The sequence below is a fragment of the Anomaloglossus baeobatrachus genome, chromosome 3 (assembly GCF_048569485.1).
Source record: "Anomaloglossus baeobatrachus isolate aAnoBae1 chromosome 3, aAnoBae1.hap1, whole genome shotgun sequence".
Taxonomy (NCBI): domain Eukaryota; kingdom Metazoa; phylum Chordata; class Amphibia; order Anura; family Aromobatidae; genus Anomaloglossus; species Anomaloglossus baeobatrachus.
The window spans coordinates 579,901,624-579,921,143 of record NC_134355.1 but is presented as its reverse complement, the minus strand read 5'-3'; the positions used below and the strand labels follow the sequence as shown (position 1 = coordinate 579,921,143).

General features: G+C 50.3%; 1 protein-coding gene across 3 annotated transcripts in view; it reads left to right on the top strand.

The window, feature by feature from the left end:
• PAK2 (p21 (RAC1) activated kinase 2) overlaps positions 1–19,520 on the top strand; it is a 139,064-nt gene that overhangs the window by 72,719 nt on the left and 46,825 nt on the right. For all 3 annotated transcript variants that reach the window (XM_075340987.1, XM_075340985.1, XM_075340986.1), the window contains 3 exons: positions 7,069–7,132; positions 8,880–8,928; positions 9,965–10,077. In XM_075340987.1, coding sequence (XP_075197102.1) covers positions 7,069–7,132; positions 8,880–8,928; positions 9,965–10,077 — 226 coding nt within the window. The remainder of the gene's footprint in view (positions 1–7,068; positions 7,133–8,879; positions 8,929–9,964; positions 10,078–19,520) is intronic.

Below are 19,520 nucleotides of genomic sequence, written 5' to 3'. Positions count from 1 at the left end.
CATGATCTCTGCTATTCACAACAGTGCTGATGTACTGCTCTGTACAGCAGAAGCACTTGGGCGATCACAGCTTTAAGTCCCATAAGGGGACTATTAAAGGGGTGGTTCGCCCGTTTTCATTATTGGCCACAACGATATGTTGAGAAGCAAGGTTTCTCTCAAATACCTTGTGTTGCCAATAGTGCCAGTGAGCGGCGCTATTGCGGGCCCCCTTAGCGTGACCTCTAATGTCCGGGAATGTCAGGTCAACTCCCTGATGACCTGACATCATCGTGACTAGCCCCGGTCTCCCTGAGTGACTGCGCTGTGGGCGGCGTGTCACCGCTCATCACAGCCCAGCATCGCTCCTTTGTGCACCGCTCATCACAGCCCAGCATCGCTCCTGCTTGCGGTGCTCTGCAGTGAAGAAGAGAGTGCATGCAACACGCTGGCTGTGATGAGCGGTGTAATGCCACCCACAGCCCAGTCACTCAGGAAGACTGCAGTCCACCTCAGGTGACATCAGAGGTCACGGAGCTCGGGGGTCACACATAGCGGGTGAGTGGTCCGCAATAGTGCCTCTCACAGGCACTATTGGCAACACAAGGTATTTTGAGAGAAATCTGGTTTCTCAATATATTGATGTGGCCAGGATAGAAAAGCCGTGAAACCTCACATTAAATACTGTGTAAAAAATAATAAAAAAAGTTTTCTTCATCGTTCCTTATGGGAGACCCAGACCATGGGTGTATAGCTTCTGCCTCCGGAGGACACACAAAGTACTACACTAAAAAGTGTAGCTCCTCCCTCCGAGCATATACACCCCCTGGATAACCAAATCTAGCCAGTTCAATGCTTTGTGTTCAGGAGGCGTACATCCACACATGCATTCTCATATGATTTTTGATTTTAAAGAGTTGGAAGAAAAGCGGGTCCAAGCTGGACTCCCGGCATGTCCCTTCTCACCCCACTGTGTCGGCGGTGTTGTTAAGGTTGATTTCAAGGCTGGAGCCTTTTCATGCCGCGCTCCTTCACCATCCCTCGGGCTCTGGCTTGAAGTGGGAGCCAGCACGGTTCTCACTGCTTTGCAGGAGACCGGTCTCCATCCGCAGCCCTTTCAGGACCCTGCCGGACGGAGCACTCATCCCTCAGGGACCTGGCCCTGCGTCTCATAAGCTAAGTATTTGAGACGTTATTGAGGGGTCCCTTGTACATTTATTGTGGGGAGAGTGTGTTATTTAACTCTGCTGTGATTTCCGGCCGGTTCTCTGGTTTTCACCTGAGAACCGCGCCGAGGGTGCCTGCTCGCCGGCCGCATTGTAAAATTTAGGTCCCGGCTTCGGCTGCGGCCTACTTTCGGTTTCACTGCCCCTGCATGTCAGTCATGCAGAGGGACAGTGCGGCGCCGCCCACCGGCCAATCAGCACAGGGGAGGACACTCCTCTCTGAGGAGATGTTTCCCTCCCCTGTATATCTCCTTGGCCCTCCGGTTCCCGCTCTTGGACTAGGCCCCGCCCCCCCTCCTCACTCCAGCGCCATTTTATCAGCGTTCTCACACTGATCGGCGCTGGCTGCTGCATCTCTGCAAGCTGTCTGGGGGTCCGAGCTGTGGAATCCGGAGGGCACACAAAACGGCTGGTAAGCCACAACCTCTGGTTGTGGACTTTATTATACACTCTCTGGGGGTCATTCTGAAGGAGTGTATTCTTTACTGCAGAGCCTCCACCTCAGCAGCATGTCTCACACTAGGAGCAAGGCTGCAAGGCTGTACTCAATATGCACTGCATGTAAGCTCGTACTGCCTGAACCGAGCACATATCCACATTGTGATGCCTGCTCTAACATGGTGGTGCCTCAGCCTGGAGTCTCCCCAGTGGTCCCTCTGCCTGCTCCGGCCCCGGTGGCTGAACCCCCGGCTTGGGTAGAATCTTTTTCTAAGTCTATCTCCCAGTCCTTTGCCGACTCCATGGGACAGCTGTCCCGGACTCTGCTGACCATGCATCAGCCCCCTTCTCAGGGTGCCTCTGCTGCTTCGGCTCGCTCTGCAGAGCTCACAGAGGATTCATCATCTGCTCCCAGACCCCGTCCTCCTAAAAGGAGACGCAGGGTCCCCTCTCCTTCCTCGTCCCGCGGCTCCGATTCACGAGCCGACTCGCAGGACGAGGAGGATGTCTTTACTGGGGGCACGGACGCTACCTCCATGTGCCCCATTGATCTGACCGAGGGTGATGCGGATGTTAGTGATTTGATTGCGTCCATTAATTCCGTACTGGACCTCAATCCGCCAGTATCAGAGGAGCAACCCTCTCTGGCAGAAGAGCACCAGTTTACTTTGCCTAAGAGAACAAGGAGTGTGTTCTTTAACCACTCCAGTTTTCAAGCCACTGTGTCCAAGCCCAGAGCCTGTCCTGACAAACGCTTCCCAAAGCGTGGTTCTGATGACAGTTTTCCTTTTCCACCAGAGGTGGTCAAGGAGTGGGCTCACTCACCAAAGGTAGACCCTCCGGTGTCTAGACTCTCAGCCCGGACAGTTGTATCTGTGGCTGATGGCACCTCACTTAAGGATCCCACTGACCGCCAGGTTGACCTCCTGGCCAAGTCTGTCTATGAGGCGGCTGGGGCCTCGTTCTCCCCGTCCTTTGCAGCAGTGTGGGCTCTCAAAGCCATCTCTGCTTCCCTAGAGGAGATGCATTCCCTTACGAGGGACTCTATGCCTGAATTGGTTGCCTTAACTTCCCAGGCTTCAGCCTTTTCAGCCTACGCCATGTCCGCCATGCTGGAGGCTTCTCACCGCACTGCGGTGGCCTCCGCTAATTCCCTCGCTATCCGCAGGATCTTGTGGCTTCGACAGTGGAAGGCAGATGCTTCCTCAAAGAAGTACCTTGCTGGGCTCCCATTTGCTGGGTCCAGACTGTTCGGTGAACAATTGGATGAAATCATTAAGGAGGCTACTGGCGGGAAGAGTACTTCCTTGCCACAGACTAAAACCAGGAAACCTGTCCAGGGCAGGAACCAGTCGAGGTTTCGTTCCTTTCGTTCCTCTAACTGGTTGTCCTCTAAGCCCTCGGCCTCGTCCACTAACTCAGCCAAGGACCAGAAGCCCACCTGGCGCAAGAAGCCGCGTCCACAAGGGTCCGCAGGAGCTGCTGCCACCAAGGCAGCCTCCTCTTGACTATCTGGCCGAGCCAGCAACGTCCTTGGTCGGTGGCAGGCTCTCCCACTTTGGCGACGCGTGGTTTCAACACGTCTCCGATCAGTGGGTGCGGGATATCATCTCCCACGGCTACAGGATAGAGTTCTCTTCCAGCCCGCCAAACAGATTCTTTCTGTCAACTCCCCCCTGCTCCAAGGCCGCCGCCTTCTCTCAGGCCGTGGCATCCTTACAGGCCAACGGAGTAATTGTACCGGTTCCCGCCAGGGAACGGTTCAGAGGTTTTTACTCAAATCTCTTCCTAGTCCCCAAAAAGGACGGTACGTTCCGGCCCATCCTGGATCTCAAGCTTCTCAACAAGCATGTTCAGGTGCGGCATTTTCGCATGGAGTCTCTGCGATCAGTCATTGCCTCAATGACCCAAGGAGATTTCCTGGCATCCATCGACATCAGAGATGCCTATCTGCATGTGCCAATTGCTGTTTCACACCAGCGTTGGCTACGTTTTGCAATCGGAGAGGAACATTTCCAATTCGTGGCTCTCCCCTTCGGGTTAGCCACGGCCCCTCGAGTATTTACCAAGGTCATGGCAGCAGTGGTTGCGGTTCTGCACCTCCAGGGGTTGGCAGTGATTCCTTACCTGGACGACCTTCTTGTCAAGGCTTCATCCAGTGCAGACTGTTAGCGGAGTGTCTCGCTCACTCTCGCCACGCTTGTTCAATTCGGGTGGCTTGTCAATCTGCCCAAGTCCACTCTGACCCCGACCCAAAAACGTACGTACCTAGGGATGCAATTCGAGACTCTGCCGGCACTTGTGAAGCTGCCCTTAGTCAAACAGCAGTCCCTCCATCTGGCGGTGCGCTCTCTGTTGAGGCCCCGCCGTCATTCCATCAGGCACCTCATGCAGGTGCTGGGTCAGATGGTGGCGTCAATGGAAGCGGTTCCCTTTGCCCAGTTCCATCTGCGTCCTCTGCAGCTGGACATTCTCCGCTGTTGGGACAAGCGGACTTCTTCCTTGCACAGGTTGGTGGCTCTGTCGCCACAGACCAGGAGCTCTCTTCAGTGGTGTCTTCGGCCCCTCTCTCTGTCTCAGGGACGCTCCTTCCTGATCCCGTCCTGGGTGATTCTCACCACGGATGCCAGTCTATCCGGCTGGGGAGCAGTATTTCTCCACCACCGAGCACAGGGCACTTGGACTCCGTCCGAATCAGCCCTCTCGATCAATGTGCTGGAGATCAGAGCTGTGCTTCTAGCTCTCGTAGCCTTTCACCACCTGTTGGCGGGCAAGCACATTCGAGTCCAGTCAGACAACGTGACAGCAGTTGCCTACATCAATCACCAGGGCGGGACTCGCAGCCGCCTGGCAATGTTGGAGGTTCAACGCATCCTTCAGTGGACGGAGGACTCCAGGTCCACCATATCCGCAATCCACATCCCAGGCGTGGAAAACTGGGAGGCAGATTATCTCAGCCGTCAAGCAGTGGACAGCGGCGAGTGGGCGCTGCATCCGGCAGTGTTCCGGTCGATCTGCCGCAAGTGGGGCACTCCGGAAGTGGATCTAATGGCATCCCGGCACAACAACAAGGTCCCGGTTTACGTGGCTCGCTCCCACGATCCTCAGGCCTTTGCAGCGGACGCGCTGGTTCAGGATTGGTCCCAGTTCCGTCTGTCTTACGTGTTTCCCCCTCTAGCTCTCTTGCCCAGAGTCCTGCGCAAGATCAGAATGGAGGGCCGTCGGGTCATACTCATTGCTCCAGACTTGGCCAGGCGAGCTTGGTACCCAGACCTGCTCCGTCTGTCCGTAGAGGTGCCGTGGCATCTCCCGGACCGCCCAGACCTTCTCTCACAAGGTCCGTTTTTCCGCCAGAATTCTGCGGCTCTCAGATTGACGGCGTGGCTCTTGAGTCCTGGATCCTGACTGCTTCCGGCATTCCTCCCGAAGTCATCTCCACTATGACTCAGGCTCGGAAGTCTTCCTCGGCCAAGATTTACCACAGGACTTGGAGAATTTTCCTGTCTTGGTGTCGTTCTTCCGGGCATGCCCCTTGGCCTTTTTTCCTTGCCGACCGTCCTGTCCTTTCTACAGTCCGGTCTGCAGCTAGGACTATCCCTCAATTCCCTTAAGGGACAGGTCTCGGCGCTGTCAGTGTTGTTCCAGCGGCGTATCGCCCGACTGGCCCAGGTGCGCACCTTCATGCATAGCGCATCTCACATCATTCCACCTTACCGGCGGCCTTTGGATCCCTGGGACCTTAATCTGGTCCTCACGGCCTTACAGAAACCCCCCTTTGAGCCTCTTAGGGAGGTTTCTTTTTTCGACTTTCACAGAAGGTCGTTTTTCTGGTGGCCATAACTTCTCTCAGGAGAGTTTCTGATTTGGCTGCGCTCTCTTCGGAGTCACCTTTTTTGGTTTTTCACCAAGACAAGGTGGTTCTCCGTCCGACTCCGGACTTTCTCCCTAAGGTGGTGTCTCCTTTCCACCTTAACCAGGACATTTCATTGCCCTCCTTTTGTCCGGCTCCTGTGCATCGCTTTGAGAAAGCGTTGCATACTTTAGATCTGGTGCGGGCGCTATGTGTCACGCACCGCTGTTCTTAGGCGGTGCACCTCTCTTTTTGTGCTGACCACAGGTCAGCGCAAGGGTCTCTCGGCCTCTAAACCGACCCTAGCTCGTTGGATTAGGTCGGCCATATCCGATGCCTACCAGTGCACTCAGGTGCCTCCCCCGCCGGGGATCAAGGCGCATTCGACCAGAGCTGTCGGTGCCTCTTGGGCTTTCAGGCACCAGGCTACGGCTCAGCAGGTCTGTCAGGCTGCCACTTGGTCTAGTCTGCACACGTTTTCGAAGCACTATCAAGTGCATGCTCATGCTTCGGCAGATGCGAGCTTGGGCAGACGCATCCTTCAGGCGGCTGTCGCCCATTTGTGAAGTTAGGTTTTGCCTACTTCTCAGTTTTCTGTTTATTTCCCACCCATGGACTGCTTTAAGACGTCCCATGGTCTGGGTCTCCCATAAGGAACGATGAAGAAAAAGAGAATTTTGTTTACTTACCGTAAATTCTTTTTCTTATAGTTCCGACATGGGAGACCCAGCTCCCTCCCTGTTGCCTGTTGGCAGTTTTCTTGTTCCGTGTGTTTTCACCGGCTGTTGTTGTAGACAGAGGTTCCGGTTGTTCCGGGTTTTGCTCTGTCTCTACTTGTGGGTGGATGTCCTCCTTCAGCTTTTGCACTAAACTGGCTAGATTTGGTTATCCAGGGGGTGTATATGCTCGGAGGGAGGAGCTACACTTTTTAGTGTAGTACTTTGTGTGTCCTCCGGAGGCAGAAGCTATACACCCATGGTCTGGGTCTCCCATGTCGGAACTATAAGAAAAAGAATTTACGGTAAGTAAACTAAATCCTCTTTTTTTAAAAAAATATTTAATAAACACTAGTTAAAATCACCCTCATTTTGCCCCATTAAAACAAACAAAAAAGATATCCCTCCATTCATAAATGTCTGATCTATCAAAATAGAAAAGAAATTAATCTCCTCAGTAAACGGCGTAACGAGAATGAAAAACAATGCCAGAATTATGGGTTTTTTGTTTTTTTTATGGTCGCAGCAATAAAATACAATCAGAGACTACCTGAAAATGGTATCAGAAAATATGTAAGCTCGGGCACAAAAAATAGACCCTCATACAGTCCCAGAGGCAAAAAAAATAGCATGTTACAGGTCTTGTAATATGATGACAAAAGCTCTTGGATGAAGGGAAAGAAAATAATGGAAAACTGAAAATTGTCTGGGGGTGAAGGGGTTAATCCCCTCTGTGCATTGGGATTTATAGAGTGGAAAAAAATCCCTTCTTCCCACATATAAGGGAACTTGACTAGGAGAAGCAGAATGTAAGTGCGGATGTAATGTTTGTTGTTGTCACCAACTTATTTCTTTACAGGAACCATAGTGAGCATAGGTGACCCGAAGAAAAAGTACACCCGATATGAGAAGATTGGTCAGGGGTGAGTGTCTGCGCACTTCCTACATTACACGGGGGGCACCTACTTCAGACCAGCACAGAACAGACTAGAATTGTCTGGTTGGTGTCTCGCTGTTTGGGACCCCTGTCCTCCCCTCGTGTGGGAGTCTGAGAAGTTGAAAAAATAACTTTTTATCTTGGAATATGGGTATCCCCTATACTGTGGATCCCCACAGATCCCGAGAATGGGGCACTAACACCATTCTCTCACCAAGGCCATCTCCAACAGTCCCATAGAGAATGAATAGACTGGAGGCGCGAGACTTTTTAGAGCCCTCATTTTCAGGTTCGGTGGGGGTTCCACCAGTAAGAGCCACACTAAAGGTTTTTCCCAAAAATAGGTAACAACTTGAGAGATTAAAGAGGTCTATATTGCTTATTGTCACTACATTTTTTTTATTTTTTTTTTAACTTTGATTTATTAACAAACCAAGCATAGTACAGCGTCAATTGTATATAGCATTATACAGACCTAGGAGCGCTTCTAGCTAATCATAAACAGGAGGGTAAGATAGCTTCAGCTGTATCTAACACAATTGGTGGCTATGCACTTTAGCACTTATCTACTCATCAGACATTAATATTAAGCACACAAACAGCCCAGTTCAATGTACTCTGAGGCAAAGAAAACGAAAAAAGTCAATTTTAGTATCAACTCTTCAGTGTAGGAGGTGAAAAAGGGGTTAAACCCGCGCAATCCGCCAAATAAGATGTAGATAGATCACTTTTATTCCATAGGTCTGCGCGTTTCGAGGTATAGAGACCTCTTCCTCAGGACCAGAAAATCAACATTCAGTATGTTGATTTTCTGGTCCTGAGGAAGAGGTCTCTATACCTCAAAACGCGTAGACCTATGGAATAAAGTAATCTATCAACATCTCTACATCTTATTTGGCGGATTGCGCGAGTTTAACCCCTTTTTCTCCTCCTACACTGAAGACTTCTGCACGTGGGGCCGCGGCAGCCGCCATTATCCTATGCTATCTATGGTGGTTGTGACCCTTCACAACCACATTTGGTGAGTATATAACTTTATATACTAACCTGTTATTTATCTGGTAAAACCCCATCAGCGCTTCTGTTTTCTAGCACTATTAATTTAGTATCAACGGAATACATCACTGGGATATGCTCCAAATTCTAACACCAAGGGGGGCGCTACCTGTATCTTAACCATGACACTAATTTTCCAAAAGTGTACTTGCAGAGGAGTTCCACAGGTCCCAAATATGGATTTTTTTTCTGGACACCCCCCTATTGTAACACACCACCCACTCATAAGGTATAATCGAGTTGACCAGTTTAATCCAGGCTCTTACAGTGTGATCCGAGCCTCCCATCTCAGAGCTATCTATTTCCTAGCCATGAACACAGTTTTAATGATCCCACAATCCCTCTTCTACTACCCTAAATAGAAAAAGCAAGGGGGTCACATGGTACAGGTATTGACATAATGGATAAGAGCGGTCACCTTCTGCCAGAATCAGAATATAATTGGGCAGGTCCATATGTCTATAAAATGTGCCCCTGAAAGTTGGCAACGCAGGCTTTCCGATGTACGAGCGTGGCTCATAGTAAACAGGCAAGTGGGTGTAAGATATGCTTGATGGACGATATAATACTGGATCAGCCTTTTATAGGCAGACAAGAATACCGCCATCAATCGCTACATTGTTATGCTGTAAATAAAGGGGAATCGCTCAATTGCTCCTTTTTTAATGTCTTTTTAGTGCCTCTGGAACAGTCTTTACTGCTATCGATGTAGCCACTGGACAAGAGGTAAGACAACGCTTGGGATAGAAAAAAAAACAGGTTATGGGCTTGTTACCACCCTGCATTTTTTTACTGTAGTTTTCCTTCAGAAACAAACACTGCGTTTTCCAGTAATGAGCGTGTGCTTGAGATTCCATAAAGCACACTCACTTTGCTGGTGTTTTTTTCTTGCAGATTTGAACCTTCAAAGCGTTTTTTTCAAATCTACATTATGGCAATTCTTTTAGCTGTCACCCATTAAAATGAATGCGTGAAAACGCTGTAAGGCTGTGTTCACACACTGCGTTTTTTACCTGCGTTTTTGGTGCGTTTTTGCTGCAGAAATTTCTTGTGAAATTCTTGTAACCTTTCTGCAGACATTCCCCAGCCAAACCTATGGCAAAAAAAATTAGCTTTGCGCACACTGCGTTTTTCTCTTAAGAAAATTCTTTCTGTAGATTTTCTTAAGAAAAAGAATGAGCATGTCACTTTTTTTCTGCAGCTAACTGCGTTAGTTACCATAGATAATGGCACAATAACGCAGGGAGCAACCAGCGGTAAAAACTCACCAAAAACGCACCAAATCGCGGTAAAAACGCAGGTGCGCTAATCCTTCACTCAAGATATTTTCTTAAGAAATTTCTTAAGAAAAATCCTTTTTCTAGTGTGCACATAGCTTAAGGCCGGAGTCACACATGCAAGAGACTCGTGCGAGTCTTGCCTCGCATCACCCGGTGCAGCTGGCTTCTCTCCTGACAGGAGCGGGTCGGCTGCATGTATTTCTATGCAGCTGAGCCGCTCCTGTCCACAGAGTGTGCGGCCGTGCCGGGGGATGCCGATGCAAGACTCGCACGAGTCTCTTGCAAGTGTGATTCCGGCCTAAAAAGCACATATTTTATGCAGCATTTTTCTTGCCAACATTCTAGGTTTTGCTGCAGGAAATTCCGCTGCAAATTATTTCTGTTCATAGAACATCATAATTTGGCAGAGTCCAACAGAAGTAGTGTGACGGTTTATCTTTCTTTTTATATGTTTTTTTTTTTTTTTTTTTTGGCTCCCATAGGTTGCAATTAAACAAATCAACCTCCAGAAGCAGCCGAAGAAAGAATTGATTATAAATGAAATTCTAGTGATGAAAGAGCTGAAGAACCCAAATATTGTAAACTTCTTGGACAGGTAAAATCCCAGTGTCACTAAAGTTAAAAGGGAGTCTTATCACCCCCAAAATACATTTTAAATGGGCTTAGCCCCTATTTTAATCATGCTAGCACTTTACCGATTACTGAGAAAATAACTTAACTTGTCTGCAGATGGGGGGCTTTGGTGCACGCTTGATGTGGCCAAGAGTTTGATGCACCGTTATGTCTTCTTCTTTGCACATTGGGCCCTTCTTCTGCTTCTGATTGACAGTGCTCACTCTTTAGAGCACACACTGTCTGCTTCCGGTGTGTGTTTTTTCCATACAAATGAGCAAAGCTTGCCTTAGGGGGACTCCTAAGTGTCTCTAAAAATGTCACTTAATTTTTTGTTGTTGTTGTGGGGTTTGTTTTTTTCCGTCAGCTAGTTTGAAAACAAAAAAATACACCCCCATTTGAAAAGTAATATTTGAATCAATATCTCACAGAACATAACAAATTTTAGAATGTATTGTCCCTCTGCTTGAGTGCCCTTCACGTGTGTTTCAGATATACACTTGTGGTAAATGTAAGACCTTGTTCACATATGCCACAACTTTACCCCCTCCCCCTTGCCACCAAAGTAAACCAGAATTTGACATCTAATAGAGGGGTATAATAGAATAATTCAGGGACTCTTGTATAGACCAGGGATGAGCAATTTCATTTTCCCGAGGGGGCCACATGAGACTGCGACTGTTGTGGAGAGCCGATCCAATAGGCTGAAATTCTGCTCAATATTAATATATTTATTACCGTATTTTTCGGATTATAAGACACACTTATAATGAGGGGTGCGTTTTCTAATCCGAATGTAGCTTACCAGGGGTCATGGAGAGGGGTCACAGGAGGCAGGTGAGATGCTGCAGGCACTGTTCTACAGGCTTACTGCGGGCGGTGCGCTGTGCTGCGGGCTGTGAAGTGGGCCACCATTCTGAAAATATGCGGGCTTCAAATAATGGCACCCAGCATCGGCGCGTATCAGAAGTAGCTCTCTGCTCAAGATCTCATCTGCACACACACGCCACCTCGGGGTCATTGATTGCCCTGCAGCGGATTTAAGGAAAATGGCGCCCTGAGGTTGCGTGTGTGCAGATGAGATCTCGGCTTGTCATTGAGCCGAGACCTCCATTTGTGCACGCTCCGATTCCGGGCAACGTTTCTTTGAAACCCGCACTACCGACAGTTTCTTGGATGCTCCTTCTGGCTCCCAGATGCTCGCTGCAGCACCCACTGCACCGCCCACAGCATTGCCCTACTCCACCACCGCCCCTGCCTCCTCTGATGCCACTTCACCACCGCTGCCGCCCCCCTCGGTAAGACACTACCGTATTATAAAACAGACCCCGTTTTTTGTTTTTTTTTCCTCCAAATTTGGGTTGCATCTTATAATTCAGTGCATCTCAAAACGAAAAGTACAGTATTTTATATTAATAATGTATCACTTAGTATTGAGCAGAATGAAGTATGCTAACATCCCCCTAACAATGAGGCCTCAGACAGCCCGCTATATATCTTATGAGCCCACACATAGTCCCACTATATAGTGAGCCCCCACATAACCTCCTGAATGCAGTATGAGCCCCCACGTCTCTCAACATACAGTGTGAGCCACCACATAGTCCCTCTATATACAGTGTGAGCCCCCACATAGTCCCTCTGTTTACAGTGTCAGACCCCACATAGTTCTTCTATATACAGTATGATCCCTCACATAGCTTCCTAAATACATTATAAGCTCCTACATAGCCCCCTATATATATTATGAACCCCAGATAACCTCCTATATACAGTATAAGCACTATAGCCCCCTAAATGCATCAACCCTCACATAGCCTCCTATATACATATCTAAACCACACATAGCCTTCTCTATACAGTGAGCTCTTACATAGCCTCCTATATACAGCATGAGCCCCCACATAGCCTCCTATATACAGCATGAGCCCCCACATATACTCCTATATAGAGTTCTGAGCTCCCACAAAGCCCCATATATCTATATCTAGATAGATAGATAAATATCTCTCATGAGCCCCACATGGCCTCCTAAGTACAGCGTGATCCCCCACATAGCTTCTGAAATAAAGCATGAGCCCCCACATAGCTTCCTAACTACAGCATGAGCCCCCACATAGCTTCCTAACTACAGCATGAGCCCCCACATAGCTTCCTAAATACAGCATGAGCCCCCCCCACATAGCTTCCTAAATACACAATGAGCCCCCCCCACATAGCTTCCTAAATACAGCATGAGCCCCCCCCACATAGCTTCCTAAATACAGCATGAGCCCCCCCCCCACATAGCTTCCTAAATACAGCATGAGCCCCCCCCCCACATAGCTTCCTAAATACAGCATGAGCCCCCCCCCCACATAGCTTCCTAAATACAGCATGAGCCCCCCCCCCCACATAGCTTCCTAAATACAGCATGAGCCCCCCCCACATAGCTTCCTAAATACAGCATGAGCCCCCCCCCACATAGCTTCCTAAATACAGCATGAGCCCCCCCCACATAGCTTCCTAAATACAGCATGAGCCCCCCCCACATAGCTTCCTAAATACAGCATGAGCCCCCCCCCACATAGCTTCCTAAATACAGCATGAGCCCCCCCACATAGCTTCCTAAATACAGCATGAGCCCCCCCACATAGCTTCCTAAATACAGCATGACACCCCCCCCACATAGCTTCCTAAATACAGCATGAGCCCCCCCACATAGCTTCCTAAATACAGCATGAGCCCCCCCACATAGCTTCCTAAATACAGCATGAGCCCCCACATAGCTTCCTAAATACAGCATGAGCCCCCACATAGCTTCCTAAATACAGCATGAGCCCCCACATAGCTTCCTAAATACAGCATGAGCCCCCCCACATAGCTTCCTAAATACAGCATGAGCCCCCCCACATAGCTTCCTAAATACAGCATGAGCCCCCCCCACATAGCTTCCTAAATACAGCATGAGCCCCCCCCACATAGCTTCCTAAATACAGCATGAGCCCCCCCCACATAGCTTCCTAAATACAGCATGAGCCCCCCACATAGCTTCCTAAATACAGCATGAGCCCCCCCACATAGCTTCCTAAATACAGCATGACACCCCCCCCCTCATAGCTTCCTAAATACAGCATGAGCCCCCCCACATAGCTTCCTAAATACAGCATGAGCCCCCCCACATAGCTTCCTAAATACAGCATGAGCCCCCCCACATAGCTTCCTAAATACAGCATGACCCCCCCCACATAGCTTCCTAAATACAGCATGACCCCCCCCCACATAGCTTCCTCCTAAATACAGCATGAGCCTTCGCACAGTCTTCTATATACTTTCAGTTCCACAAAGCTTACCGCTATACATACAAGCATCCCATACACATGAAAAAAAAGACCACGTACTTGACTCGCTCTCGTTTACCTGTTGCTCTGCTCTGGTTTCTGGGGCGCTGACGCTCCACACAGCTCATGTGGTGATGTGACGTCATTGCGTCTGCTGTGCCTCATGCTTACAAATGGAAAACCGAGGAGGCGTGGGGAAGGGCATGGTACAGCTGCACTTTGCCCAGCCATGACACAGACCACTGTAGATACATGACAGTAGTAAACCACACATTTTATTTTGTCCGCAATAGTATGTCACCCAGTGAAATATGAAAACTGAACACTCCAAAGCAAATAAAGTGTTCTGCATAATTACAATAAGTGGGAAAAGACAAAAAGGTGACTATAAAAGTAAGATAAAATACAATCTTTATATAATAAATATATTAACTTTTAAAACAAGTTCCCTCACACTGTAAAGGACACCAAGTGTGTAGGAAACACTGTTGCTGCATAATTACAACTCCAATACCGGTACAAGTGTTCACGAAATACTACGCAAGTGTGTAATGATAAATATCTAATAATCAGCTGGAGACCAGTGTTCATTCCCTGCACACTTACGATATATAAATACTGTAGATCGGTAATTACCTTGTAAATGCTGGAGAAGTGCTCTAACAAGTATGTCCTGAGTCCCTGGACCCAATGTACGTTTCGCATTCTTCTCTGGATACACCCCGAGGAAGAAAACAGAATGTACGTCGGGGTCCTGGGACTCAGGACATACTTGTTAGAGCACTTATCTAGCATTTACCAGGTAATTACTGGTCTACTGCATTTATGTATAGTAAGTGTGCAGGGAATGATCACTTGTCTCCAGCTGATTATTAGATAGTTATCATTACGCACTTGTGTAGTATTTCGTGAACGCTTGTACCGGTATTGGAGTTGTAATTGTGCAGCAACAGTGTTTCTGACACACTTTGTCCCTCAGTGAGAGGGAACATTGTTTTAAAAGTTACAATCTTTATTTACTATATTTTATCTTTTATAGTAACCTTTCTTTTCATTTTGCCACTTATTGCATGTTATGCAGAACACTTTTCTTTATCGTTCCTTATGGGAGACCCAAACCATGGGTGTATAGCTACTGCCTCCGGAGGACACACAAAGTACTACACTCAAACGTGTAGCTCCTCCCTCCGGCTATATACACCCCCTGGATGACAATCTACCCAGTTCATTGCTTTGTGTTCCAGGAGGTCACACACACTTGCATTCTCTGATATTTTTCATTTTTATTTTTAAAGATTTGGAAGAAAAGCGGGTCCAGTCTGGACTCCCGGCATGTCCCTTCACGCCCCACTCTGCGGGGTGCTGTTAAGGTTGACTTTAATAAGGCTGGAGCCTTCACATGCCGAGCTCCTTCGCATCCTCTGTCGAGGCTCTGTTTGAAGTGGGAGCCATCACGGTCCTCTCTGCTTGCAGGAGGCCGGCTTCATCCGCAGCCCTGTCTGGTCCCTGCTGGAAGGAGCGTTTACCCCCCTCTCCAGGGACATGGCCCTGCGTCTCAAGAGCGAAGTATTGAGACGTTTTTCAGGGGTCCCGGGTACTTTTATTTGGGGGAAAGTATGTGTTGTAACTTTACTGTAAATTTCGGCCGGTTCTGGGAGTTTCCTCTGAGAACCGCGCCGAAGGTGCCTGCTGCTCGGCCGCGTTTTGAAATCTAGGCCCCGGCTTCAGTTTGGGCCTAGTTTCGTTTTCGGCTCCCTGCATGTTTTGCATACGGCGCCGCCCACCGCCCGGCCAGCAGAGGGGAGGACTCTCCTCTCTGGAGAGATGTGCCCTCCCCTGTACCTCGTCCTGTATCTCTCTGCCCTCCGTTTTTCCCGCTCCTGGGCTTATACACGCCCCCCCTCCTCCTCCCAGCGCCATTTTCTCAGCGTTCTTACACTGGACGGCGCTGGGAGCTGCATCTGTTGCTGTTTTGGGAAAGCTGTCGCTTCACTGGGACTTGGAGCTGTGGAATCCGGAGGGCACACAGAGTGGTGTGGTAAGCCACAACCTCTGGTTGTGGGCTTTTTATATACACTTTCAGGCATTCTAGGAGTGTTTTATTGCTGCAGAGCCCCCCCATCAGCAGCATATCTGTCACCCGGAGCATGGCTGCAAACATGTATGCTTTTTGCACTGCATGTAAGCGCATTCTGCCAGAGCCGAGCACATTCCCACATTGTGATGCCTGTGCTAATATGGTTGTGTCTCAGCCTAGAGCCTCCTCAGGGGCTCCTCCGGCCGCTCCAGCCCAGGTGGCTGATCCCCCGGCTTGGGTAGCATCTTTTTCACAAGCTATTTCCCAGTCTTTTGCAGACTCCATGGGGCAGCTGTCCCGGACACTGCTGTCTATGCATCAGCCCCCCCCTCAGAGTGTCTCTGCTGCTCAGAGCTCTGCGGAGCCCTCAGAGCATGTTCTAGGTCCCAGTCCCCCTAAACTGAGACGTAGGGACCCTTCTCCTCCCTCGTCCCACGGCTCTGATTCACGTGCCGACGTGCAGGGCGAGGGGGATTCGTTTACTGTGGGCTCAGACGCTACTTCTATGTACCCCATTGATTTGTCTGAGGGTGATGCGGATGTTAGTGACTTGATTGCGTCCATTAACTCCGTTCTGAACCTCAACCCACCAGAGTCAGAGGAACAAACCTCTCTGGTAGAGGTACACCAGTTTACCTCTCCTAAGAAAGCTAAAAGTATGTTTTTTAACCACTCCAGCTTTCAGACCACTGTTAACAAGCCCAGGGCCTGTCCTGACAAACGCTTTCTGAAGCGTAGTTCAGATGACCGTTTTCCTTTTCCACCAGAGGTGGTTAAGGAATGGGCCCAGTCCCCAAAGGTAGACCCTCCGGTGTCCAGAATCTCAGCCCGCACAGTCGTAGCTGTGGCTGATGGCACTTCTCTTAAAAATCCCACTGACCGCCAGGTTGACCTTCTGGCCAAGTCTGTATATGAGGCGGCAGGAGCCTCGTTCTCCCCGTCTTTTGCGGCAGTATGGGCTCTTAAGGCAGTCTCTGCCTCTCTGGCGGAGATGCATTCACTCACCAGGGACTCTATTCCTGAGATGGATGCCTTAACTTCTCAAGCTTCGGCTTTTGCATCCTACGCCATGTCTGCCATCCTGGAGGCTTCTCACCGCACGGCGGTGGCCTCCGCTAACTCCCTCGCGATCCGCAGGATCTTGTGGCTTCGAGAGTGGAAAGCAGACGCTTCCTCTAAGAAGTACCTTGCGAGTCTCCCTTTTGCTGGGTCCCGGCTGTTTGGAGAACAGCTGGATGACATAATTAAGGAAGCTACTGGCGGAAAGAGTACTTCCTTGCCGCAAACTAAGGCCAGGAAACCGGTCCAGAGCAGGAACCAATCGAATTTTCGTTCCTTTCGTTCCTCTAACTGGTCAGCCTCTAAGCCCTCGACCTCGTCCACTACCGCAGCCAAGGATCGTAAACCCAACTGGCGCGCAAAGCCGCGTCCTCAAAAGGCCGGAGGAGCCGCTGCCACTAAGGCAGCCTCCTCTTGACTATCTGGCTACGCCAGCAACGTCCTTGGTCGGTGGCAGGCTCTCCCACTTTGGCGACGTGTGGTTTCAACACGTCTCCGATCAGTGGGTGCGGGATATCATCTCCCACGGCTACAGGATAGAATTTTCTTCCAGCCCGCCAAACAGATTTTTTCTGTCCACCCCCCCCTGCTCCAAAGCCGCCGCCTTCTCTCAGGCCGTGGCATCCCTGCAGGCCAACGGTGTAATTGTTCCGGTTCCCGCCCGGGAACGGTTCAGCGGTTTCTACTCAAACCTCTTTCTAGTCCCCAAAAAGGACTGTTCCTTCCGGCCCATCCTGGATCTCAAGCTTCTCAACAAGCACGTTCAGGTGCGGCACTTTCGCATGGAATCTCTGAGATCGGTCATTGCCTCAATGACCCAAGGAGATTTTCTGGCATCCATCGACATCAGAGATGCCTATCTGCATGTTCCTATTGCGGTTTCGCACCAGCGTTGGCTACGCTTTGCAATCGGAGAGGAACATTTCCAATTCGTGGCTCTCCCCTTCGGCCTAGCCACGGCCCCTCGAGTATTCACCAAGGTCATGGCAGCAGTGGTTGCCGTCCTGCACCTCCAGGGGTTGGCAGTGATTCCTTACCTGGACGACCTTCTAGTCAAGGCCTCATCCAGTGCAGACTGCCAGCGGAGTGTCTCGCTCACTCTCGCCATTCTAGTCCAGTTCGGGTGGCTTGTCAATTTGCCCAAGTCCACTCTGATTCCAACCCAGAAACTCGAGTACCTAGGGATGCAATTCGAGACTCTGCCGGCACTTGTGAAGCTGCCCTTAGTCAAACAGCAGTCTCTTCGTCTGGCGGTACGCTCTCTGCTGAGGCACCGCCGTCATTCCATCAGACACCTCATGCGGGTGCTGGGTCAGATGGTGGCGTCAATGGAAGCGGTTCCCTTTGCTCAGTTCCATCTGCGTCCCCTGCAGCTGGACATTCTCCGCTGTTGGGACAAGCGGATCTCTTCCTTGCACAGGCTGGTGGCTCTGTCGCAACAAACCAGGAGCTCTCTTCAGTGGTGGCTTCGGCCCCTCTCTCTGTCACAGGGACGCTCCTTCCTGACTCCGTCCTGGGTAATCCTCACCACGGATGCCAGTCTCTCCGGTTGGGGAGCAGTATTTCTCCATCACCGAGCACAGGGCACTTGGACTTCGTCCGAATCAGCTCTCTCAATCAATGTGCTGGAGATCAGAGCTGTGTTTCTAGCTCTCCTAGCCTTTCACCACCTGTTGGTGGGCAAGCACATCCGAGTCCAGTCAGACAACGCGACAGCGGTTGCCTACATCAATCACCAGGGCGGAACTCACAGCCGTCTGGCGATGCTGGAGGTTCAACGAATCCTCCAGTGGACGGAGGACTCGAAGTCCACCATATCTGCAGTCCACATCCCAGGCGTAGAAAACTGGGAAGCCGATTATCTCAGCCGTCAAACCGTAGACGGCGGCGAGTGGGCCCTGCATCCGTCAGTGTTCAAATCACTCTGCCGCAAGTGGGGCACTCCAGAGGTAGATCTAATGGCATCCCGGCGCAACAACAAGGTTCCGGTTTACGTGGCTCGCTCCCACGATCCTCAAGCCTTCGCAGCAGACGCACTGGTTCAAGATTGGTCTCAGTTCCGTCTGGCCTATGTGTTTCCCCCTCTAGCGCTCTTGCCCAGGGTTCTGCGCAAGATCAGAATGGAGGGCCGTCGAGTCATGCTCATTGCTCCGGACTGGCCCAGGCGAGCGTGGTACCCAGACCTGCTCCGTCTGTCCGTAGAGGTGCCGTGGCGTCTCCCGGACCGCCCAGACCTTCTCTCTCAAGGTCCGTTCTTCCGCCAGAATTCTGCGGCTCTCAGATTGACGGCGTGGCTCTTGAGTCCTGGATCCTGACGGCTTCAGGCATTCCCTCTGAGGTCATCTCCACCATGACTCAGGCTCGGAAGTCTTCCTCGGCCAAGATTTACCACAGGACTTGGAAAATTTTCCTGTCCTGGTGTCGTTCGTCCGGCCATGCCCCTTGGCCGTTCTCCTTGCCGACCATCCTGTCTTTTCTACAGTCCGGTCTACAGCTAGGACTGTCCCTCAATTCCCTTAAGGGACAGGTGTCGGCTCTGTCGGTATTGTTCCAGCGGCGTATCGCCCGACTGGCTCAGGTGCGCACCTTCATGCAGGGCGCATCTCACATCATTCCTCCTTACCGGCGGCCCTTGGATCCCTGGGACCTTAATCTGGTCCTCACGGCCTTACAGAAACCCCCCTTTGAGCCTCTCAGGGAAGTTCCCTTGTCTAGACTTTCACAGAAAGTTGTTTTTCTAGTAGCCATAACTTCTCTCAGGAGAGTTTCGGATTTGGCTGCGCTCTCTTCAGAATCCCCCTTTTTGGTGTTTCACCAAGACAAGGTGGTTCTTCGTCCGACTCCGGACTTTCTCCCTAAGGTGGTGTCTCCTTTCCACCTTAACCAGGACATTTCATTACCTTCTCTTTGTCCGGCCCCGGTGCATCGCTTTGAGAAGGCGTTGCACTCCTTAGATTTGGTGCGGGCGCT